We start from the raw sequence: 19993 nt of genomic DNA, 5'->3' as shown, positions 1-19993 counted from the left end.
TTGCAACTAATCCCGGTCCAGAGGTCCCTGAGGTGGTGGCAAAAACTAATTTAAGGAAAACCTGTGTTGGATGCAGCTGTGATAAAGATCACCTCAACTTCATTTCTCAGGAATAAGGGACACTCATATGTCTGTCAAACTTCTCCCAAGGCAAGTAGTCTCCAACAGAATCCAGGAGAAACATCAATTTTCTGTAAACAAGAGGTGTCAGGAATGCCTTTAGGTGATCATATACTTTGTTTCCTACAACTGGAAAAGCAAGCGCTTCAAAGTGTGAAATATGATAATCTCCAGATGGGTCATTCTAGCAGCTTACAAGAAAGTTGGAAAAACTTCTCCTTCAAGTCTCAGAGTGCACTCAACATGATCTGTCTGCACCACTTGGGGGAAAACAAATAGAGTATCTTTTGAGGAGATCTGCAGTGCAGCTACTTGGCAACATCTATGTTCTTTCACCAAACATTACAAAGTGGACATGGCTTCTTCTTCAAATGCTGCATTTGATCAATAGGTCCTCCAGACTGCCATTCCTCACTGTTCCTTTATTTCATGCTGCTCTTTCCTCCCACTGTTCTTCATGGTTGGACTGCTCACTGTAATCTCCAACTATCAATTCCCACGCCAGAGGATTCCCTCTGTTTGAAAATAGCCAATTTGATCTTACTATAAATGTCTTCTTATAACAGAAGAATCCTCTGATCTTGTTTATTCTGATCCATGTACGTAATTTAATATTTTTCTAATTGATTACGGTTCTTACAAGTCTTGGAAGTTCCTGATATTTGGCTATGATGTAGTTCCCAGGATCATATGAGAGGAATATGTGGGGCACTAAGAATTCTACAAATGGATGCGTCTTTGCTATGGGCATGATAATTGAACAATCATGTCCCAGACAGAGGATTTGTCTGTTATGAGAAGATGTATTTGTAGTAAATTTAAGATGTGATACTGGCAGTGCCTTGCCACAATTCTTTGGTCCTATTTTGTGGGTCAGAGGTAAATTCACTGCACATACACATATATTTCTTGACCTCTTTGCTAAGGCTGCCAACAAGGGTCTGACTTCACTAGGGAGATTCTTAAAAAATTCCTACTACTGCTAAAACTCGTTCAGCTGTGTCAGTGTTAACAACATTGGGAACCCTAGTGTACAGAGTTTGCTGGCTTACAGCACTGTGTTAAGTACAGTATTGAAGTATTGCATCTGTTAGATGGGCTCAGAGCTGTGCTGCATGACACAGTGTTATAATATTGGTGGCAGCCAGTGACCTGGCTACCCTAGGGCTGTGAACGTTGCTAGGACAGACACTGGGCCTCGAGTGTGAAGTTGTGATGGTAGTCTTATCACCAGAATACTCCTTTCATAGCACCTGGACTGAAAGTAGCAACTCATTTAACTGAGATTCACTTCAAGCATCATCACCAGTTGTTAAAAATTCATAGATTTTAAAGACAGAAAGGACCATTATGATAATACAGTCTGAGCTGCATAACACAAGTAATAGAATTTCACCCAGAAATTCTTACTTCAAGCCCATAACTTCTGGTTGAACTACAGCAGAGGTGGGCAAACTATGGCCCATGGGCCTGATCTAGCCCACCAATGGTTTTAAGTCGGCCCTCGATCTGCTGCTGGGTAGTGGGATCTGGAGCTTGCCCCGCTCCGGTGCTCCAGCCAAGGAGCAAGGTTGGTGGCCGCTCCACGCGGCTCTGGGAAGCTGTGGCATGGCACCCCCAGCCGGAGCCCTCACCCCCCTCCCGCACCCCACTGCCCCGCCCCGAGGCCACACCCCCAATCAGAGCCCACTCCCCCTCCCGCACCCCAACCCCAATTTTCTGAGCATTCATGGCCTGCCATACGTTTTCTATTCCCAGATGTGGCCCTCAGGCCAAAAAGTTAGCCCACCCCTGAGCTACAGCATATCTTTTAGAAAGACATTAATTGATTTAAAAACTTCAAGTGAGAGTATCCATCATATCGTTAGCTAAGTTGTTTAACTAGTTAATTACCCACACTGTTACAAATGTGCCTTATTTCTAGTCTGAATTTGTCTAACTTCAGCTTCCAAACATTGGACCTTGTTGTATGTATGTCTGATAGAATAAAGAACCCTTTAATATCAGAAATCATCTCCACATGTAAGTATTTATAGACGGTGATCAAATCAGCTATTAATCTTCTCTTGGGTAATTTAATTAGAGCTCCTTTAGCCTCTCACTATAAGCAGATTTTCCAAACCTTGAATCATTCTTGTAGCTCTTTTTTTAACCCCTTTTGAAATGTGGATGCCAGAACTGGACACAATATTGTCTCACTAGTGCCTTATACATAGATACTGCCACCTCTCTGTTCTTTGATATTCCTGCTTCTGTTTCCAAGGATCACATTAGCTCTGAACCAGATCATCCCATTACGAGCTCATGTGCAGTGATTATCCAGGATGACTCTTTTTCAGAGTCACTGCTTTACTGAGTACAATCCTCCATCCTGTTACTATGGCCTGTATTCTTTGTTCATAGATGTATGCAGGGGAGAAAGTAATATTAAACACTTACCGGTACGGGGGCCCAGCTCTGGGCCTTGGGCAAAAGGGGCGGGGCAGGGGGGTCAACCTCCTCCAGCCAGCCCATCCACGCTACCTGGCCCGTGTTGTCTGGGGCGCCGGTGGTGATTTAAAAGGGCGTGGGGCTCTGGCCACTGTTGCGCTAGTGGCAGCGGCGGCCTGGAGCCCTGGGCGCTTTGAAATCACTGGGTCTGGGGCAACTGCCCCTTTTGTCCCTCCCCCATTGGTGGCTCTGCCAGTAAGGACCCTACTGGCATGGCTGCCAATGGGGTGGTGGTGGGGGGGGGCAAAAGGGGCAGCGACATTAATGCACTGGCTGCATAGGGGCTGGTACAGGCTTCTTACCGGTACACCGTACCGGCCCATACCAGCCAACTTTCACCCCTGGATGTATGCATTAAAACGCATACTTTTGAAATGAGCTCAGGTTCCCAAATCATCCAGATTGCTCAGTAAACTGACTTGTCACTATCTTTATTTACTGCTCCACCAATTTTTGTGTCATTGGCAAATTTTTATCAGCAATGATTTTTTATTTTCTTCCAAATAATTGCTAAAAATATTGAATAACAATGGGCTAATAATAGAACTCTGCAGGACCCTATTAGAAACACCCTGTAATGGATCCAGAGTGATCTGCACCTTACCCCCCTTTTAGTCCTTCTGTACTGCACCCCTTACAGGATATCCTTAGCTTCCTGCACTTCACACTGGGCAGTAAGACATGATCCTATCACTCTGGTTTCCCAACCATATTAATGCCACAGGCCCAGCTTCAGTTGGTACTTGTGCCAAGCAAATTGATTAAAGTGATTGGAAAACAGTGTCTTCAAAACAAAGCATTATTTATTGAATTTTTATTCCTTCCCCCAAAGATACAAAGCATGTAGAGTAAAGGGTTAAAAAAAAAGGCCTCTACCCCTGGGTCTTTCTTACACCTTCATCTTTCCTTGTTGGCTTTTGTAAGTTCCCCTCAGCCCAGCTAACTCCTATCTTTGGCTGGGAAAAAAACAGACTGTCCTGCATGCATCATAGACTCATAGAATCATAGACTTGGAGACCAGAAGGGACCATTATGATCATCTAGTCTGACCTCCTTCACATTGCAGGCCACAGAACCTTGCCCACCTACTCCTGTAATAGACCCATAACCTCTGGCAGAGTTACTTAAGTCCTCAAATCATCATTTAAAGACTTCAGGCTACAGCAGGGTTTCTCAAACTGCTAGTGTAGAGAAAGCCCTTGGCGGGCTGAGCTCGTATGTTTACCTGCCCTGTACACAGGTCTGGCCAATCGCGGCTCCCACTGGCTGCGGATCGCTGCTCCAGGCCAGTGGGAGCTGCTGGAAGCGGCATGTGTTGAGGGACTTACTGGCTGCCGCTTCCAGCAGCTCCCATTGGCCCAGAGCAGCAATCCGTGGCCAGTGGGATCCGCGATCGGCCGGACCTGCAGACAGGGCAGGTAAACACACCGGCCCAGCGCACCAGGGGCTTTCCCTATACTATTGGAGACCCCTGTTTGAGAAACCCTGGGTTACAGAGAATTCACCATTCAGTCTAGTTTAAACCTGCAATTGACCTGTGCCCCATGCTGCAAAGGAAGGCAAAAAACCCCACAGGGTCTCTGCCAATCTGATCCATGGGAAAATTCCTTCCTGACCCCAAATATGGTGGTCAGTTGGACCCTGCACATTCTGGCAAGACCCAACAACCAGACACCTAGGAAAGAATTCTCTGTAGTAACTCAGAGCCTTCCCCATCTAGTGTCCCATCACCAGCCACTGGGGATATTTGCTACTAGCAGTTACAGATCAGATACATGCCATTGTAGGCAGTTTCCCAATGTCTTTCCTTTTTTTTTTTAAATTATTATTTATTTATATGGCTATAGAACTTTTTTAATATTAGTTTTAATTCCCTTTGCTAAGTCCAACTTTGCTTGGCTTTTGGCAGTTCTCACTTTTCCCCTATACTTTCTGACCTCCAAGAGGTAGCTTTCCTTCATGATCCATCCCATCTTCTATTCTTTGTAGGATTTCTGCTTTCTCTTAATGACCTTGAGATGCTTGTAATCCAGCTTGATCTGCAACCCTCCACTATGAATTTTCCCCCCTGCTTGGGATGCAGACTTCAGATACCGCCTGCAAGAACCCTAGTTGAAGATCTATTGTTGTTTATCCTTCCATTTAGTTTAAACTGAATCAGTTCTGATCACTCGAACCAAGGCTGTCCCCTACAGACTAGTTCTTCACTACTCACCAATACCAAATCTAAGTTGGCATCAACTCTTGTTGGGTGGGTGACTGTTTGGTGAAGAAATCTGTCAGCTATCACATCCAAGAAAAGCTGGGCCCCACTATTAGTAGCACTTGTCCTCCAATGTATATCTGGAAATTTAAGGTTTCCTATAATTACACAATTGTCAGTAGTATTTATTTCATTAAAAACATTAAAGAAGTCTCTATCATATTCAAACTAGATCCTGGGGGTCTGTAGCACACCCCAAGCACTATCCCAGGGGAACCTCTGGTAGCTTTCTTCCCCAAAGTGATTTTGACCCAAATAGATTCTGTTTTAATCCATGCCTTCACTTCTAATTTCTTTACAGTCTACCTCATCATTGCTATACAATTCTACTGCACCACCTTTACCTTTATTTCTCTCTTTCCTGAACAGCACATAACCTTCAGTACCTATTCTCCAGTTATGACTACTATTCCACCATGTTTCTTTTACCCCTATAATATCTGGTTTCACTTCCTGCACCAGTAGTTCTAGTTCTAGTTCCTCCATTTTGTTACCCAGGCTCCTTGCATAGGTGTTTCTGCTTGGCTTTGGCCAGATTCCTATAATATCTGGTTTCACTTCCTGCACCAGTAGTTCTAGTTCCTCCATTTTGTTACCCAGGCTCCTTGCATAGGTGTTTCTGCTTGGCTTTGGCCAGATTCCTATAATATCTGGTTTCACTTCCCGCACCAGTAGTTCTAGTTCCTCCATTTTGTGACCCAGGCTCCTTGCATAGGTGTTTCTGCTTGGCTTTGGCCAGATTCCTCACCATTCTTTCTGTGTGTGTGTGTGTGTGTGTGTGTGTGTGTGTGTGTGTGTGTGTGTGTACACACGCACATGCCCATCCTTACGTCCATCCATCAGCTTTTACTGAGACACCCTGGGCAGCCTCTTGCCATGCACTCAAGCCCTCCTTCCTTTTCCAGCATCACTGAGACTTAGGATCTCCTGTGATTCCAGGTTCAGCCCAGGGAAGGTAAACTTGTCAACCTAACTATGGAGCCATCTCAATTGACATTAATTATGTTCCCATTCTTTAATTCTTCACTGTTAATATCTCATATCAGTCTTTCCATGATTTTTCCCAGGATCCGGTGTCAGGCTAACTTCCTTATCGTTACCCTAATCATCCCATTTACCCTTTTAAAATTATTAGCACATTAGATTTATTTCCAGTCCTCTGGTATTTCCCCAGCATTCTAAGATTTGTTAAAAAGTCAGTATCAATGTTTGGGAGCTCCTCAGTCAATTCTTTTAAAACAGTTCCGTGATAAATTGGTAAAATTTGTAATAGTTTTTTTGTTGCTATCCATCTGGACTGAAAGCAAATGATTGAATGGAAACAAATAGTTAAACAAGTTTTTGGACTAGATATTAAAATGCAGTATCCCATTAACAGTCCATACATTTCCCTTCATGTCAATCTTACTTTTCTGAGGATAATAATCCCAGCTAGGAACAACCAAGTGACCAAGATTCTATGCCTGCAGTTAAGGAGATGTAATTTAACTCTTTTAGAAATTAAACAATCTACTTTGTTTATATTAATATTACCAATACTGTAGTATAGGAACACTGTAGGATTTTTGCATTATATCAGAAAAATGTGGGTTTACAATTGAAATAGATAAATGTGAACATCAAAATGATTCACATTATACATATTGTACTACAGTAACAAAACCAAGTGTACTATAATAACCATTGTAACTCACTAGCCAGGGTGTGTCTTTGATGGGCCCAGGACAATGAGGACACTCTTCTCTGCCCTCACCAGGTGGGCAGGGAGGGGGAGAGCTCAAGCATGAGCAGATGAAGTGGTACTACACATGATCCCTTAGTTCTTCCTCCCCAGGGGTGAAAGTAAGTTAAAGGACTTACTGGTATGCTGGAGTCCTGAGCAGGGGCATGGCCTAAACCGGAAGAGGTGTGACCTCAACTGGAAGAGGCGGAGCCTTTAAATCAAGATTTAAAGGCCCCAGGGCTGCGGCTAGGAGCCCCGGGGCCTTTAAATCACCCCTGGAGCTACCAGCTGCAGAGCCCCAGGGGCTCTGGCCGCTGCTACCGCAGCAGAGCTCTGGGACCTTTAAATCGTCGACAGAGCCCTGCCGCTGCTACCCCGGGGCTCCAGCAGCCAGGCTAAAGCTGTGATTTAAATGGCTCGGGGCTTCAATCGCTGCAGGGAGTCCCAGACCCTTTAAAGTGCCCCCGAGCCCCACTGGAGCTCCGGGCCCTTTAAATCACTGCCGGAGCCCTGCTGCTGCTACCCCAGGGCTCCAGCAGTGGGGCTCAGGAGGCGATTTAAAGGGTTCTGGGCTCCGGCCGCTGCAGGGAGCCCGGGCTCTTTAAATCTCCAGCCTGGGGAAGCCAGGCTGGGCTGGCACAGCATACCGGCTCTTGCTGGTACGCTGTACCTGACCGTACCCGCCTACTTTCACCTCTGTTCCTCCCACTCCTGATGGCCTGCAGCATGTGTATATAGATGAGGGGAAAGGTGACACTTCTTTCTTGTTTCCCTCCACCCTCCCTTATTCCCACTGCCTTCCCTCTCTGCCACATGGTATCCAGGTAATGGAGACAGTTCTGCCCACTTCTGCTACCATTGGCCAGTGGGCCATGATGGGTCATCTGATTGTGTCTTGCCTGGTGGTGGGAGGGAGGGGATTCCGTTTGTTGCTGCTGTCGAGAAGCCATTTTGGACTCTGTTCCAGACCCATCCCCTTCACCCTTTCCTTATCTGGTGAGCTTGATAACTTATAATGTTGGGAACTAGGCTGATCCCCGAATTTTGTTTGGAATCTGAAAGGGATTTTTCCCATGCAAAACTGGCAAACTGCTGTATGGGTTTTTTTTTTTTTCACCTTCCATCCTGCATCCCTGAAATTCCAATTTTGGGGGTTAAATAACATTTGTATTAACTTTGGTGGGTTCCAGTGCAGTTGCTGCATTAAAAAGGGTCCAACGTGATGTCCCTATAACACAGTGGTAGTTTAGGCATGTGTCCAGAGCACAATGTTGCATGGCGAGAGGGTATGTTTCCATGTTTCATGCATCATGTGGCTTCCCTCATCTCGTTTATCCTGCCTCCTGTGTGGAGGAGTCTGTCTTTGCTCTTCTTGTGTAAGCAGCGCCTCGCTGTCTACACTGCAATTTATTTCTGTGCTAGGAGGCTTGCAGTATATGTACACACAGGCTTTGTATCTACACTTAAGGCAAAGTGTCCATGCCAATGTCTAAGCATTTTGTCATGTTAAATTATCTGTACTCACTGTTCACCTCTCCAGCACAACCAGAGACCACTCCAAATTACTCTTAAATAGAGCAGCATCTTCTCTTAGAAGAACGACTTAAATGCTGTAGACTTCAATGCCCCTACTGCATCCAGTTCATGAATCCTATGAGTTTTTGCAGAGGAGACTGCACTTTCTGTAGTTCTGTGAATAACTTTAAACTTTTATGTTAAAACAGCAGACAGAAGTTAAATATAATAAACTTTAAAGACCTTATTCTCATTAACACTAAAAACCCATTACATTCCTCTGGCAGTGTAGAGAGGCCTTAAATTAAGTGTAAAGATAATTTACAGTGCCAGAGCTGTGTAAAAGGAGTTTCAGTGTAAATAAGAATCAATCTCTGGATGCTTATTTCATGTGTACATAAGGATAACTGGCAGACAGGTCAATAATTCAGCTACAAGTCACTTACATTAAAAAAAACAAGTAAAACAAAAAGTGCTGAAATGCATAATTTGGCATTAAGAATAAGCAGTTACTGAGAACTTTTATCTCATGCTCTGGCTTCCCCTGCCTGCCTCCATAATGAGCATGGATCTTTAGTGTCTCCAATAGGTGCTAAAGGAGCAATTCTATGTTGCGTTTAATGGCAGGAGCTGGCAAGGAACACAGAACGTGAGTGTCTGTGCAGGGAAAGTGCTTTTCTGTAGGCAGAGTGATAAAAGGGAGAGGGAGTGGAATGAAGTGACTACAATATTATGGGGAACCATCACTGTGCCATGAAATGGCAAATTGCTCACAGAATTTGCAGTCCAGTAATGTTTGCCGCAGAACTGAGCTTGAAGATATGGCAATTTGGAAAGGCCCTGACTACACAGCAGAAATGAAGATGGAAGTGCAGTCATGTAAAATCAAATAAAGTTCAGAAATGGAGATGAGAACCAACTTCTGAAAAAGAAACAATGCAATACATAAAAATCTTATATTCACAGAGGTGCTAATTATGGCTATTCTGGCAGGGGCAAGTTAACAGACACAGTACAGAAATTGTTAAATGAGGCTTGCAATATTATTGTTTAGCTATTGATCACCTATGGTTTGGCAGGAGGGAGGAGAGCAGTCATTGTAAAACTTGAACAAGCTCAGTAAAAACATGAGCAAAATGTAGCTCCAAATGTGGGCAGGAAAACATAACCTTTATAAAGAGAGTTGTTATAGTATGTAGAAGCTAAATGCTTGTTCTGTACAACTGTCACATCTGCTTTCAGTTTCTGTGCCAAAGGGTCAGAGCTCAATCATAATCCTGTTGCACCCCCTGCCGGTTAAAAGCCTGTGCTCATTTTGTTATTTTACACTGAGATAAACATTGCAGTCATTTCACACTTCTTTTAACATTCTATATGAATTTAATTATCATTTGTTTGGACTTCATTTGTTATGGAGTACAAACAATTTATTACAGATGTTTACATTTTTAGTTTCTTTATTTGTTTGCTTTGTCCTTGCCAGCTGCTGCATATGATTCATGAAAAACTACAATATTCAGCAGACTTCAAACCAACAGGCCTCAATCTTATTCCTGCCCGGCTTTTTGATGAGAAAGGACAAGAAATTAAAAACCCACTTTTACTGAAGAATGAGCAAAAAATTTGGGTTTCTTATGGTAAAGATTACAGGTAAGAGCTAAATGTTTATCTGTGTGACAGTCAGCAATCTTTTTGTTGTCAAACTAATGTAAGAGGAAGTTTGATAACCTCCAGGTAAAACCCCTTTTATTTTTATTTTAAATTCCAAGAAAATTTCAGAGGTCTTGTTTGAGGCAGTATTGTTTGTGGAATATGACATCTCTGTCTCTGACTTTCTGTCTTAATGCCTTGTCATAGTTCTTGATGTCTGCCTGTCAGCACAGCAAGAGGGATTTTTTCATGTCTGAATAGTCACCTTAATGATAGCAGATGGAAACACCACAGGGGGTCCAAGCCCATCACACTGTCATTGTCACAGACTGCCCTGACCTGTTTCCACTCCTCTATTTTTTTGTCCCTTTTTAAAGGAGAAATGGATGGTAATTGAAAAGGATCTTAAGCAAGATTTATGAAGCAGTAGACAACATGATTCCCCACTACCTCTCTCTGTTTTCACAAATAAAGTCTTAACCTCTTAAGCACCAATGATGGTAGAGTGAAAGATAAATTGGTAAAGCTTGTAAAGACTGGCCTACCAAAGTTTTTTAAAAGGGATATACTTTGGTTGTGTTATCTCCTAATAATTTCTGGAGATGTTTGAGGAGTGCTTACATTTTTAGATTTGTTAATACCTAGAAAAAAATCTTATTTCCTGAGGAAAAAGTGGCTGCACTACAAATATATTCACTGCTGTGCTAGCCTGTTGAGATCTTGTTGAATTATTGTGAAATTATGTGTATTGACAGGACACATCTGGGATCATGTCTAAAACTGGTTGTCAAGGACCCTAAGCTCATTGTTGTACTGTATTAGGAATTGAAGATTACTTTCTCAATTAAGTTAATATAATTTGATGCTTTCTTGTGGTTAAACTATAACCAGGTAGAATTGAGTTTAGGATTTTTGATCATTTTTGTTCAGAAAAATTGAACAATCATTATGGTTGGTAATTGCAAATCAATACAGCAATAAAATGCTGAAAGAGAATTTTAAATATATGGTGTTTAGTAATCCAGTTTTGTTCATTAGCCTGTGAAAAATACAAGAGCTAGAGAATTATTTTGATCGTAACTAAGCCAAAGTAGTGAGAGACTGTGATGTTAATGCAGTAAACTTACTGTAAATTCAAAAGTGTAAAGAATACCTGGAACATTGATTTGAAGATAATGTGCAACATGTTTAACACATTGCAGAAAATCTGTTCCAGGTTTCAACAGATTTTTAAATAAAAAGTACTTAAACATGTTTTAGCCCAAATAATTTACAGAATACTTGCTAAAGATATTGTGAGTTTTATCACTAGCAATCTTGAAGACAATTTAATTACATTGTGACTAGAATACAGCTGCATACTTGGAATCAGTGACAACTTCCAAAGTGCTAGCAATTATTGAATAGTTTACTAAGTGCCTTTTGTAGTTACTTAGAAGCAGATTAAAGGTGAATAATTTAATTAAATCTATGGTGACATCATTTTTTTATTTTGAAATGGACAAAGTGATAAAGAAGAAGAAAGAGAAAATTAGAATAATCCAATGAATAACATTATGTGAAATATTGATTTTAAATGAGAATAAGTCACATAGGGCCATATTTTTAAATGTATTTAGGTGCCTAAAGATGCACTTAGGTGCATAACAGGATTATCAGAAGTGCTCAGGGGCTAAATTCCATTGAAATCAAAGGGAGTTAGGTGCCTAGGTGCTTTTTAGAGTCCCATTAGATGCTTATCCACATCTTTAAGCATCTAAATATCTTTTCAGATCTGGCTCCTAATTCTTAGCTAGTCAAGGCCATGATATTTCTCTAGAATCTTACAAAACACAGACTTACTGTTGGCATTTTCTAACTATTTGGGCTAAGTATTTCTTGTATTCAGACTGGTAAAACACTATGAGACACATCCAAGAAGACTCCCATTGAAGTCAATAATTGAATTAAAAAAAAGAGGAATCCTTGTGGCACCTTAGAGACTAACAATTTTATTTGAGCATAAGCTTTCATGGGCTAAAACCCACTTCATCAGATAGTCATTTATCAATACTTCAGTCTGTTTTACTGTTTTATTATGAGATTTTCTGGGGGCTTATATTTTGAAACTTAATGAGCTATTTTAGCATGATTTTACAAGCTTTTAAAACAGTTTACTGTTTCCATTGATTATTGTCAAGGAAGCAGTTTGTTTATCTTCTTCTCTTTGACATCTGTGCTTGAACCGTCACTAGCACAATGAGACTCCTATTCTGACTGGGGTTTTGGGCTCTGCCATAGAATATATTATCAATAGTAATAATAAAACTTGCTGTGCAGTCAGAAAACTGTAAAATATACAAGACATAATATAAACTTCATATGTAATGTTTTGCATAGAGCTCATATTTACTTATACATATTCAGCAGCAGATAAGAATAGTCTTGTGATGAATACTATTCAAATTCTCTATTTTTTCCTTTAGCAAACAAAAATCTATTTTTTCTTTTAATACTAATTCTTTACACTTCTACTCTGCTGGGAACAGGGTTATGTCAGATTTATGGCAAGTCTCTGGATGTACAGCACGATCTGAAAAAGTAATTGAGTAGTTTATTGATGACATTTCACTATTCCTATGTATTATGACAGATTAAATTTCTGTACAAATAATTCCTGTATATAACTGTTTCACCCAAAACTGATAACTTGTCACTGGGGTCATTCTTGGAATAAACAGAAAATACAACCATTGTTTTTAGAGAATGTTCCAGAAAATGGCTTCTCTTAGCCATTCTTTTATACATCTTCAAATTGCCAGCTTTAAGTTAATGGAGTAGAGTATTTAATAATTTCAATAACAATGGATAATAAACTACAACATGATAAATAACAATTCAAATTTATATTTTAAAAATAATTTTGCTTTTTCTAATTTCTCAAACTTGTGCTTCCCTCAGAAGCAGACTAGGAGAGTATGCAAATAGCATACATTTCATTTTACGTGTGTTTTGACACATTTTTAGAATTGTTGTTCAGCGTATTACTGTTTTCTTTGTTTAAAGTGACATTGACAACTCACAATTGGTTAATTTCACTAAAATGAAATAAAAGCATTTTGGTGAATTTGACCTGCCCCCTGAATACTTCTTATATTAAAAAATACACCATACAAACCAAGGACCCTTAGCTAGGATCTCTGATTATCTGAATGTGTTTTTTCCCTTGTTGCTGTATAAAAGACCCAAATGAACAATGGGAAATTGATTGACTGTACAGTGGAAACAATGAAACTATGAATATACAAAAGTGCTATCAAATGCACAAAGTAAGCAAATTAGAAAAGAAAGAGAGAAAATATATTTATCTCCAATATATTTCAATTTACTTTTTCTATTCTAGCTGTTACTTGTAAGTAAAAATATTAAAATGGAAATAGGATTTTAAAAGTTGACTGTGTGCCTTTAAAAGAAACTTTACTAATAAGAGTATAAATGTGTAAGTTATTCATGCTTTATTAGATTTTAGTGTAATGTTGCTTACAACTATGAGAATGTATAAAGGAATACATCAGTTTAAAGGTTGATCTATTGATCACAGACCTCATTGGATTTTTCCCATTAAGGTTCAGCTAATTAAACAAACTAGTATTTATTATTGTATTTTGACAAAATAATACATAATTTGTCTCTGTTTTATCAAAATATATTTATATTATTTAGTTATTGTTCATGAACATTAATCTTCAGTTTTCAGGTTTCAGAGTGGTAGCCGTGTCTTCAGTTATCCTTAGATGATTACCTGGGTGCTGATCATAATACTTATTTCTTCTGCCCAAATTGTTATTTATTCCAGTAGAAGAGCTAATATTGCAAGACTAATTCAATTTGGTTGCTGTCCATAACCTATAGGTTAATAAAGACAAGAAGATGGCTGGGGAGAGAATTAGTATCGGAGATGGAAGCATCTGAACTAAAGACTAAAGCCAGAGCATGGCTACTAGATTACTAATGTTCTTTCCGACATATAAAATGCAGTGGGTTTTAATATTTTCTGTCTTCGTTCTTTCAGCAGCATTTCCATTATGTTCACTGCCTTTGTATGTATAATCTCATTATTGCTTTTGAAGGTGTTTGATTTTGTTTCAGAAAGGTCAGCTTTGATTTTATTTTCATTTTTCAGGTCTCCCTTAAACCATGTTCTAAGTTTGACCTTTGACAGAGTGACTGCAGCTGAGAAGGATGGTATCACAATTATTTACAAAACTCTTCTGGATCCTAATGTTGATCTGCTGCCTGGATGTGACAAGTATATTAACTTCTGCTTTTTCAAAGTTCTCTGAAACCCTAAACCCAAGAATACAGAGAAAGAAAGGGAGAAATATAGAGGATGATTAAAATGTTGAAAAGCTAGTCTGCAAATCTTCCTATGAATGTGACAATTTGTAACATTATTTCAGTGCACAGTACAACACATCAGTACTTCATCATCAGCTCTTCATGAGGTTTCAATAGTTGTAAAAAATTAATTTATTATACCTCATCCTTCAATTTTTACAAGATGTGACTAAAATAAGTAGGAGGCTGTTATCCCTGTTTTTTTCTGCAACAGTTTAATGGGTAATTTCAATAAAGAAATGTTGAGTCTAGTGGAGGATGACCCACTGGGCCAACAGGCCCTGTGCCATGGGGCCCTGGTCAATTGCAGGGCTCCGGAAATTGGAGCACTGGGCAGGCAGGTGGAGTGGAACAAGCCCATGCGCCCCGACCCCGCTCTCCAGCTGGAGTGCCGGGCAAGTGGGGGAAGCCACTGCACCCTGACCCCATTCCCTGGCTGGAGCGATGGGCAGGCGGGTGGAGTGGGGCAAGCCCCCGCTCCCCGACCCTGCTCCCTTCACTCCCTGGCAGGAATGCTGGGCGGGTGTGGCAAGCCCTGCACCCCAACCCCATTTTCCCGGCAGGAGTGCTGGGGCAGGGGACGAGGGACTGCAGGCAGACGGGGTGGGAAGGGGACCCCACTTGCTCTGGCTCAGGGACCCCACAAGACCCTAATCTACCCCTGGTTGAGTCACTAATATATTTTAGTTCCAGTACTCTTATTGAAATATAAATAAAAGACTTTGCTTTTACATTTGCTAAAATGCATTTTAAAACATTTACCTATTAAACATTTCATTTTAACATGTTAAAATGCTGAAAATAAAAGTAGTCAGCTAAATAGCTGCTTGTGCATTTTTCAATACTTTATGTAAATTTCATATCCCAGGCCTCGTTACTGGAAACAGTTATGCACATGAGTAAATAACATTAAGCACGTGAGTAGTCCCATTCAGTTAAAGAGGTTACTCACATGATCAAGGCTACTTAAGTGCATAAATGTGTGCAAAATCAGAGCCTATATTTCCACCATTACAAGTGCATATCAATTTAAAAATTCTAATTAGGACTAACTGTCACAATCAAAAATGCACTTCACTCTGCTGATTTTGGAGTCTGCCTCCCAATCCCTACTCTGTAACAATAGCAGCCTATCAAATTAGTTCCTCTTTTATTTTCTGTTGGTATTTCCCACCTTTCTGCCTACTGCAGAATTGTTAAGATTCACCAGAGTAAGTATCGGTGCCTCTCTCTGAGAGGCCCTAGCTACAGCTTCCATTTCACTGTAGCCTCCAGATCCTGCTGTCCGTTATACAACCACTGTTGCTTGGATGAGATAGGAGGGACAGGGAAATAGGGAGCCTTGCAGCACATGAACAACTTTTATATGTGGGATGTCTAAAGTGTTTGAATACATAAGCACAAACATTTATATAATCATGTAGACTTAAAAATGTGTAGATCAGGACAGATTTTATTTCTGATTTTATATCAGTACGGGGTAACATCTCCTTTTCATATAACAAAGGGAAGACCTAAAAAGGAAAATGCGCACAGTTTTGTTGTCCTGTTAATCTACTCCCCATTACTACACAAAAAATTGTGTTTTTTACAAATATTGGGTGAAATCCTGGTCTCATTGACGTCAGTGGCAAAACTCCCAACAATCAGGGCAACCAAGGATTCCCCTTCAGGCAACGAGCCAGCAAAGTTGGGTCAGTATCACCCTCCTTTCCCCCACTGTACAGCTCACAGTGTAGATGGTGTGTTAGAAATGTGACTAAGAGATAGAATGTGGTTGGAGTGTTGCTGTACTACAGTGATTCCCGGGTGTTGAAATGACCATTACTTCTGCCATCATTAAGAGCAGTCTTGGAACTCCTTTAAGTTGCACGAGGGGTCAGATTAGTCCATGAATGCCTCTGATCAGGAGAGAGCAAAAGTAGTATAAAACCATCTTTTCTCTACCCCTTTGGGTTCCTTGCACCAAGTACAATTTGGTTGGACCAAACGACTGGGACTAAAGTGTCAAAATGTTGTCCATTGGATTTTAAGTTTAACTTTGATTTAAGCCTGTGTATAATTTATAATATTTAAATTAACACACCTTATACTAAGCATTGCTTGTACTTTTTTACTGTTTGTAAGTATTAATTATATGCTAACACACAGTTAACATATCTGAAAATATGTAAACTTTAGTTTAAATATAGAAGCTGTAGTAGTAGTCTTTAAATAAAAAGTCCCAATAAAGAATGACTTTGTTTATTCTCAGTTGGGAAGCTTGTACAGAATTTCCAGACAACTTCCAGTGCACAAACCACCAGACACTTCAAAACTTGGAAAAGGTGGACATGAATAGCCATTTTATACAGTACAAGGTAAGTTTATTCTTTTTTGTTAGCACAAAACTGTTACATAGATTAAGTATGACTTTTTATATACCTGACTTTCACTTCCTATTTTGTGCAAGTTAGCATTTTGAATGTTCTAATTCCATTGATGTAACAAGTGTCCCATAAATGCAGACACTCCAAAGGTTAACATCCTGGCTTTTTACAATAGATTTCAAAATGAAAGAAAATCAAAATTATTAGTCTAATACAGTAACTATTATTTGCTGCTTATATTTTGGTGGTGTTTGTATAAATTTTGAGTTCAGAATTTCATTTTGATACTGTAATTTTTGTTTGCATTTAAAGTACCATGATACAGAAGGAATAAGCATATAAGCCTCACTTATCAAATCAAATGTATTTGGTAACTGAAAAAGTAGACCCAGGTCCTAATCTAATATATTCATATAAAACCTCTGAGTAAAGTCATCTTGATTGTTCAAATCATTTAAATTAAGCCAGTTATTGTGACTACTTCAAGTTTACTTAGAAAAGCGAATAGAGTACAACTTTAAAGCTGTCATGCACCTTTTTACATTGAGTCAATTAAAGATTCTTCACACAGATTCTTCACAAATGAAGAGGCAGCTTAGTCCAGAGGGGAAGGAAGTGGCATTCTATTCTTTCCTGAACCACTGACTAGCTATGTGATCATGGGAAAGTCAGTTTACTTCCCTGAGCCTGTTTCCTCTTCCACATGTTGTCTTTCTTGTCTATTTATAACGTAAACTCCTTAGAGCAGGGATTGTCTCTCACTTTAGACAGTGCCTAACACAGCACTGTGATACAAATAATAATACTGAGACAAACCTTGTTCCTGACCCCCAATGGCAAATAAAGTTCAATAGACAGCAGAACTGCACCAGTTCTGCTGCAATGGGGGAAATGCAGACATGATGTCAGGAGAGGCATTTAGGGGAGCAATCTGCACCGATCTGCATTCTGCAGGGCTGCTTCTGTGACAATGTAAAGGGTTGTTTCTGTGTAGTGGGGCAACAGCATAGTTTACTGTGTTTAAGTTATGGTTATCTAAAGCACCATTTTTATGTTACCTGATATTGTTTATATATTAGCATGTTGTTTTGATTATGCTTCTGGTGTCTGGTATAAATGTGTTCCAAAGTGACCTTGAGATGCATAAATCTATAGATCAGCAATGGGGAAAAGATAAAACATCTGAATACTACTAATGCCTACCTACAATAAAATATGAGAAACAAGCCTTAGGAGATAAAGAATGGGATAGTTAATATAAGCTTAAAAACTACAGCTGTACTAACCTATTGAGGCTTATACATTTGGAAACAGGGTGAGAGCATCCAACAATTACACTTCTGGGGGTGAACAGTGTATTGTGAATGATAATTTGATATCCTCAAGAGAGACTCCTTTAAAGCTAAATTCAGGGCAGAGGTGCTGGATACCTACAGTATTTTGTATTTGCAAACCTTGGAGCTCAATGAGGTGCAGAAGACACTAAGAAGATTACACACTAAAAAGGCAAAAGGCTCAGATGTTCTGGATACATACATTTTTAAATTGACTTCAGGTATAGATATTATTGCTCAACCTCTAGCTGTTACTTGTCAATAGAAGATTAAAAATAAAACATTTCCCGCTGAGTAGAATTTATGACATACAATCCCAATGCGTGCATCTGGGGCTACAGATAACCCTGACAATTACAACCTGTTGCTCTTTTGTCACTGGTGAGAAAGATTGGCCTATACATCAGCAAGGTGGGATAGATGACCATCAGTAGATGTCATCCTTGGACACTTTCTTAGGTCAGGTTATTTGTCCATTCATACTGCTTTTGTGGAATTCATCATATTGTACTTTTAACAAAGGAAGTCTTGGAGAAACTATAATTTTGGACCTTATATACACTTCTATATGCTTGACCTTTTACTGACCATGAAGAGCAATTTAAACTTTAGTGCACAAGTTCCTGAATTGTTTCACTCATATTTGTGACATAATGGTAAAATTTCAAGGTGCTGTGTAGGGCTTTAAATCCTCAGTTCCCACTAATGTTAAAGGAAGTTGTACATTCTTCTCAGTCAATCAATGTTGGATAAAATTCACCCTGTGCAGAGATCCAGCTCATGGCCTAAGTACCATTTGAGTCCTGCTTTAACTGTTTAATACTTTTAATATAATTATTTTGTTAAATTCAAGTCCTCTAAACATGTCACACAAAGGCTGTCAATATTAAAAAAGAGTACTAAGAAAAAAAATCCCACTGCACTGGTACATGTTTCACTGGCAAGTAAGACATTGCTACCACCATTTGACAATATTCCCATTTGAAGTTTCTGTATCTTGTTTTAAAAAAGATATGAAATCCAAGCATAGTTATCCAAGCAACTCTCCTTCCAGGAACTAAACTATTCATATTTAGGAAATATGAAATCAGCTATAATACATCATCTTCCAAACCATTCATCCAAATCTGTCATCACTACTTTTATTTTGATGCTCATTCAAAAAAAGTTACAGCAGCTTCATATTGAGAATATGAAGCTATATGTATTTGTTGAAGATTATTAATCTTATTATGTTATTGATATATAATATAGTCTTCAACAATAACATAGTTTAGCCAGAAAAGAAATACTGAAGCCTAAATGCCTTCTGATAAAACTCTGATCAATGATTCAGAAATCTTCTCTGGCATGATGTAGTAATCCTAGCCAAGTCCAAAAAGATATGAACCCTCACCATCCCTTATATTTTAGAAAACCTTTGCACTTCCACACTACTTGTATAACTGTCTCTCTGTCAGTAATAGAAATGAGAGTCACAAATTAAATTTCAACTTAAAAAGATGGATGAGCATAATGGATGACCTATTCTTTAATGGGATTCTAAAATATTTAAGAGTGTGGTGAAGAGGAAGGATTTTCAGAAGCATCCAAGTGCATGTCAGTTTTTGCTCAGAACTCACTTCAGGTGCTTTTAAAAGTCTCACCTTGAATTCAGCATCTAATATAAATTCTAAAAATCTTCAGATAATGGTAACTTACAAATATTACAAACTAGCTGTTTTGAGGTTATTATCTTTATTCTGTGACATAAAGTAGCATTATATTAAGAACTCCAATTAATCTTTAAACTATCATTCATTGAAGCTAATACAATGTTAATACATTTTAACGTTTTTAGAAGATCTCTTCTCTATAAGTCTATAATATATAACTAAACTATTGTTGTATGTAAAGTAAATAAGGTTTTTTAAATGTTTAAGAAGCTTCATTTAAAATTAAATTAAAACGCGGAGCCTCCCGGACCAGTGGCCAGGACCCGGGCAGTGTGAGTGACACTGAAAATCAGCTTGCGTGCCACCTTCGGCACATGTGCCATAGGTTGCCTACCCCAAATCCCAATGCATTTGTACATGTACCAAGAGATTCTACTTTTTATCAAAGTCAAGTAATTTCGAATTAAAAGAATCAGTCTTACAGCCCATTAAAGACA

General features: G+C 39.4%; 1 protein-coding gene across 5 annotated transcripts in view; it reads left to right on the top strand.

Moving 5' to 3' along the window:
• DCDC1 (doublecortin domain containing 1) overlaps positions 1-19993 on the top strand; it is a 452481-nt gene that overhangs the window by 225898 nt on the left and 206590 nt on the right. For all 5 annotated transcript variants that reach the window (XR_005597781.1, XM_039535836.1, XM_039535835.1 and 2 more), the window contains 3 exons: positions 9595-9761; positions 13924-14049; positions 16393-16498. Coding sequence is in view for 4 of the 5 variants with exons in the window: in XM_039535836.1 (XP_039391770.1) it covers positions 9595-9761; positions 13924-14049; positions 16393-16498 (399 nt within the window). In the remaining variant the exon portion in view is untranslated. The remainder of the gene's footprint in view (positions 1-9594; positions 9762-13923; positions 14050-16392; positions 16499-19993) is intronic.

This window comes from Mauremys reevesii, linkage group 4 (assembly GCF_016161935.1).
Source record: "Mauremys reevesii isolate NIE-2019 linkage group 4, ASM1616193v1, whole genome shotgun sequence".
NCBI classification, from domain to species: Eukaryota; Metazoa; Chordata; order Testudines; family Geoemydidae; genus Mauremys; species Mauremys reevesii.
This window is presented reverse-complemented; position numbering and strand designations above follow the sequence as displayed.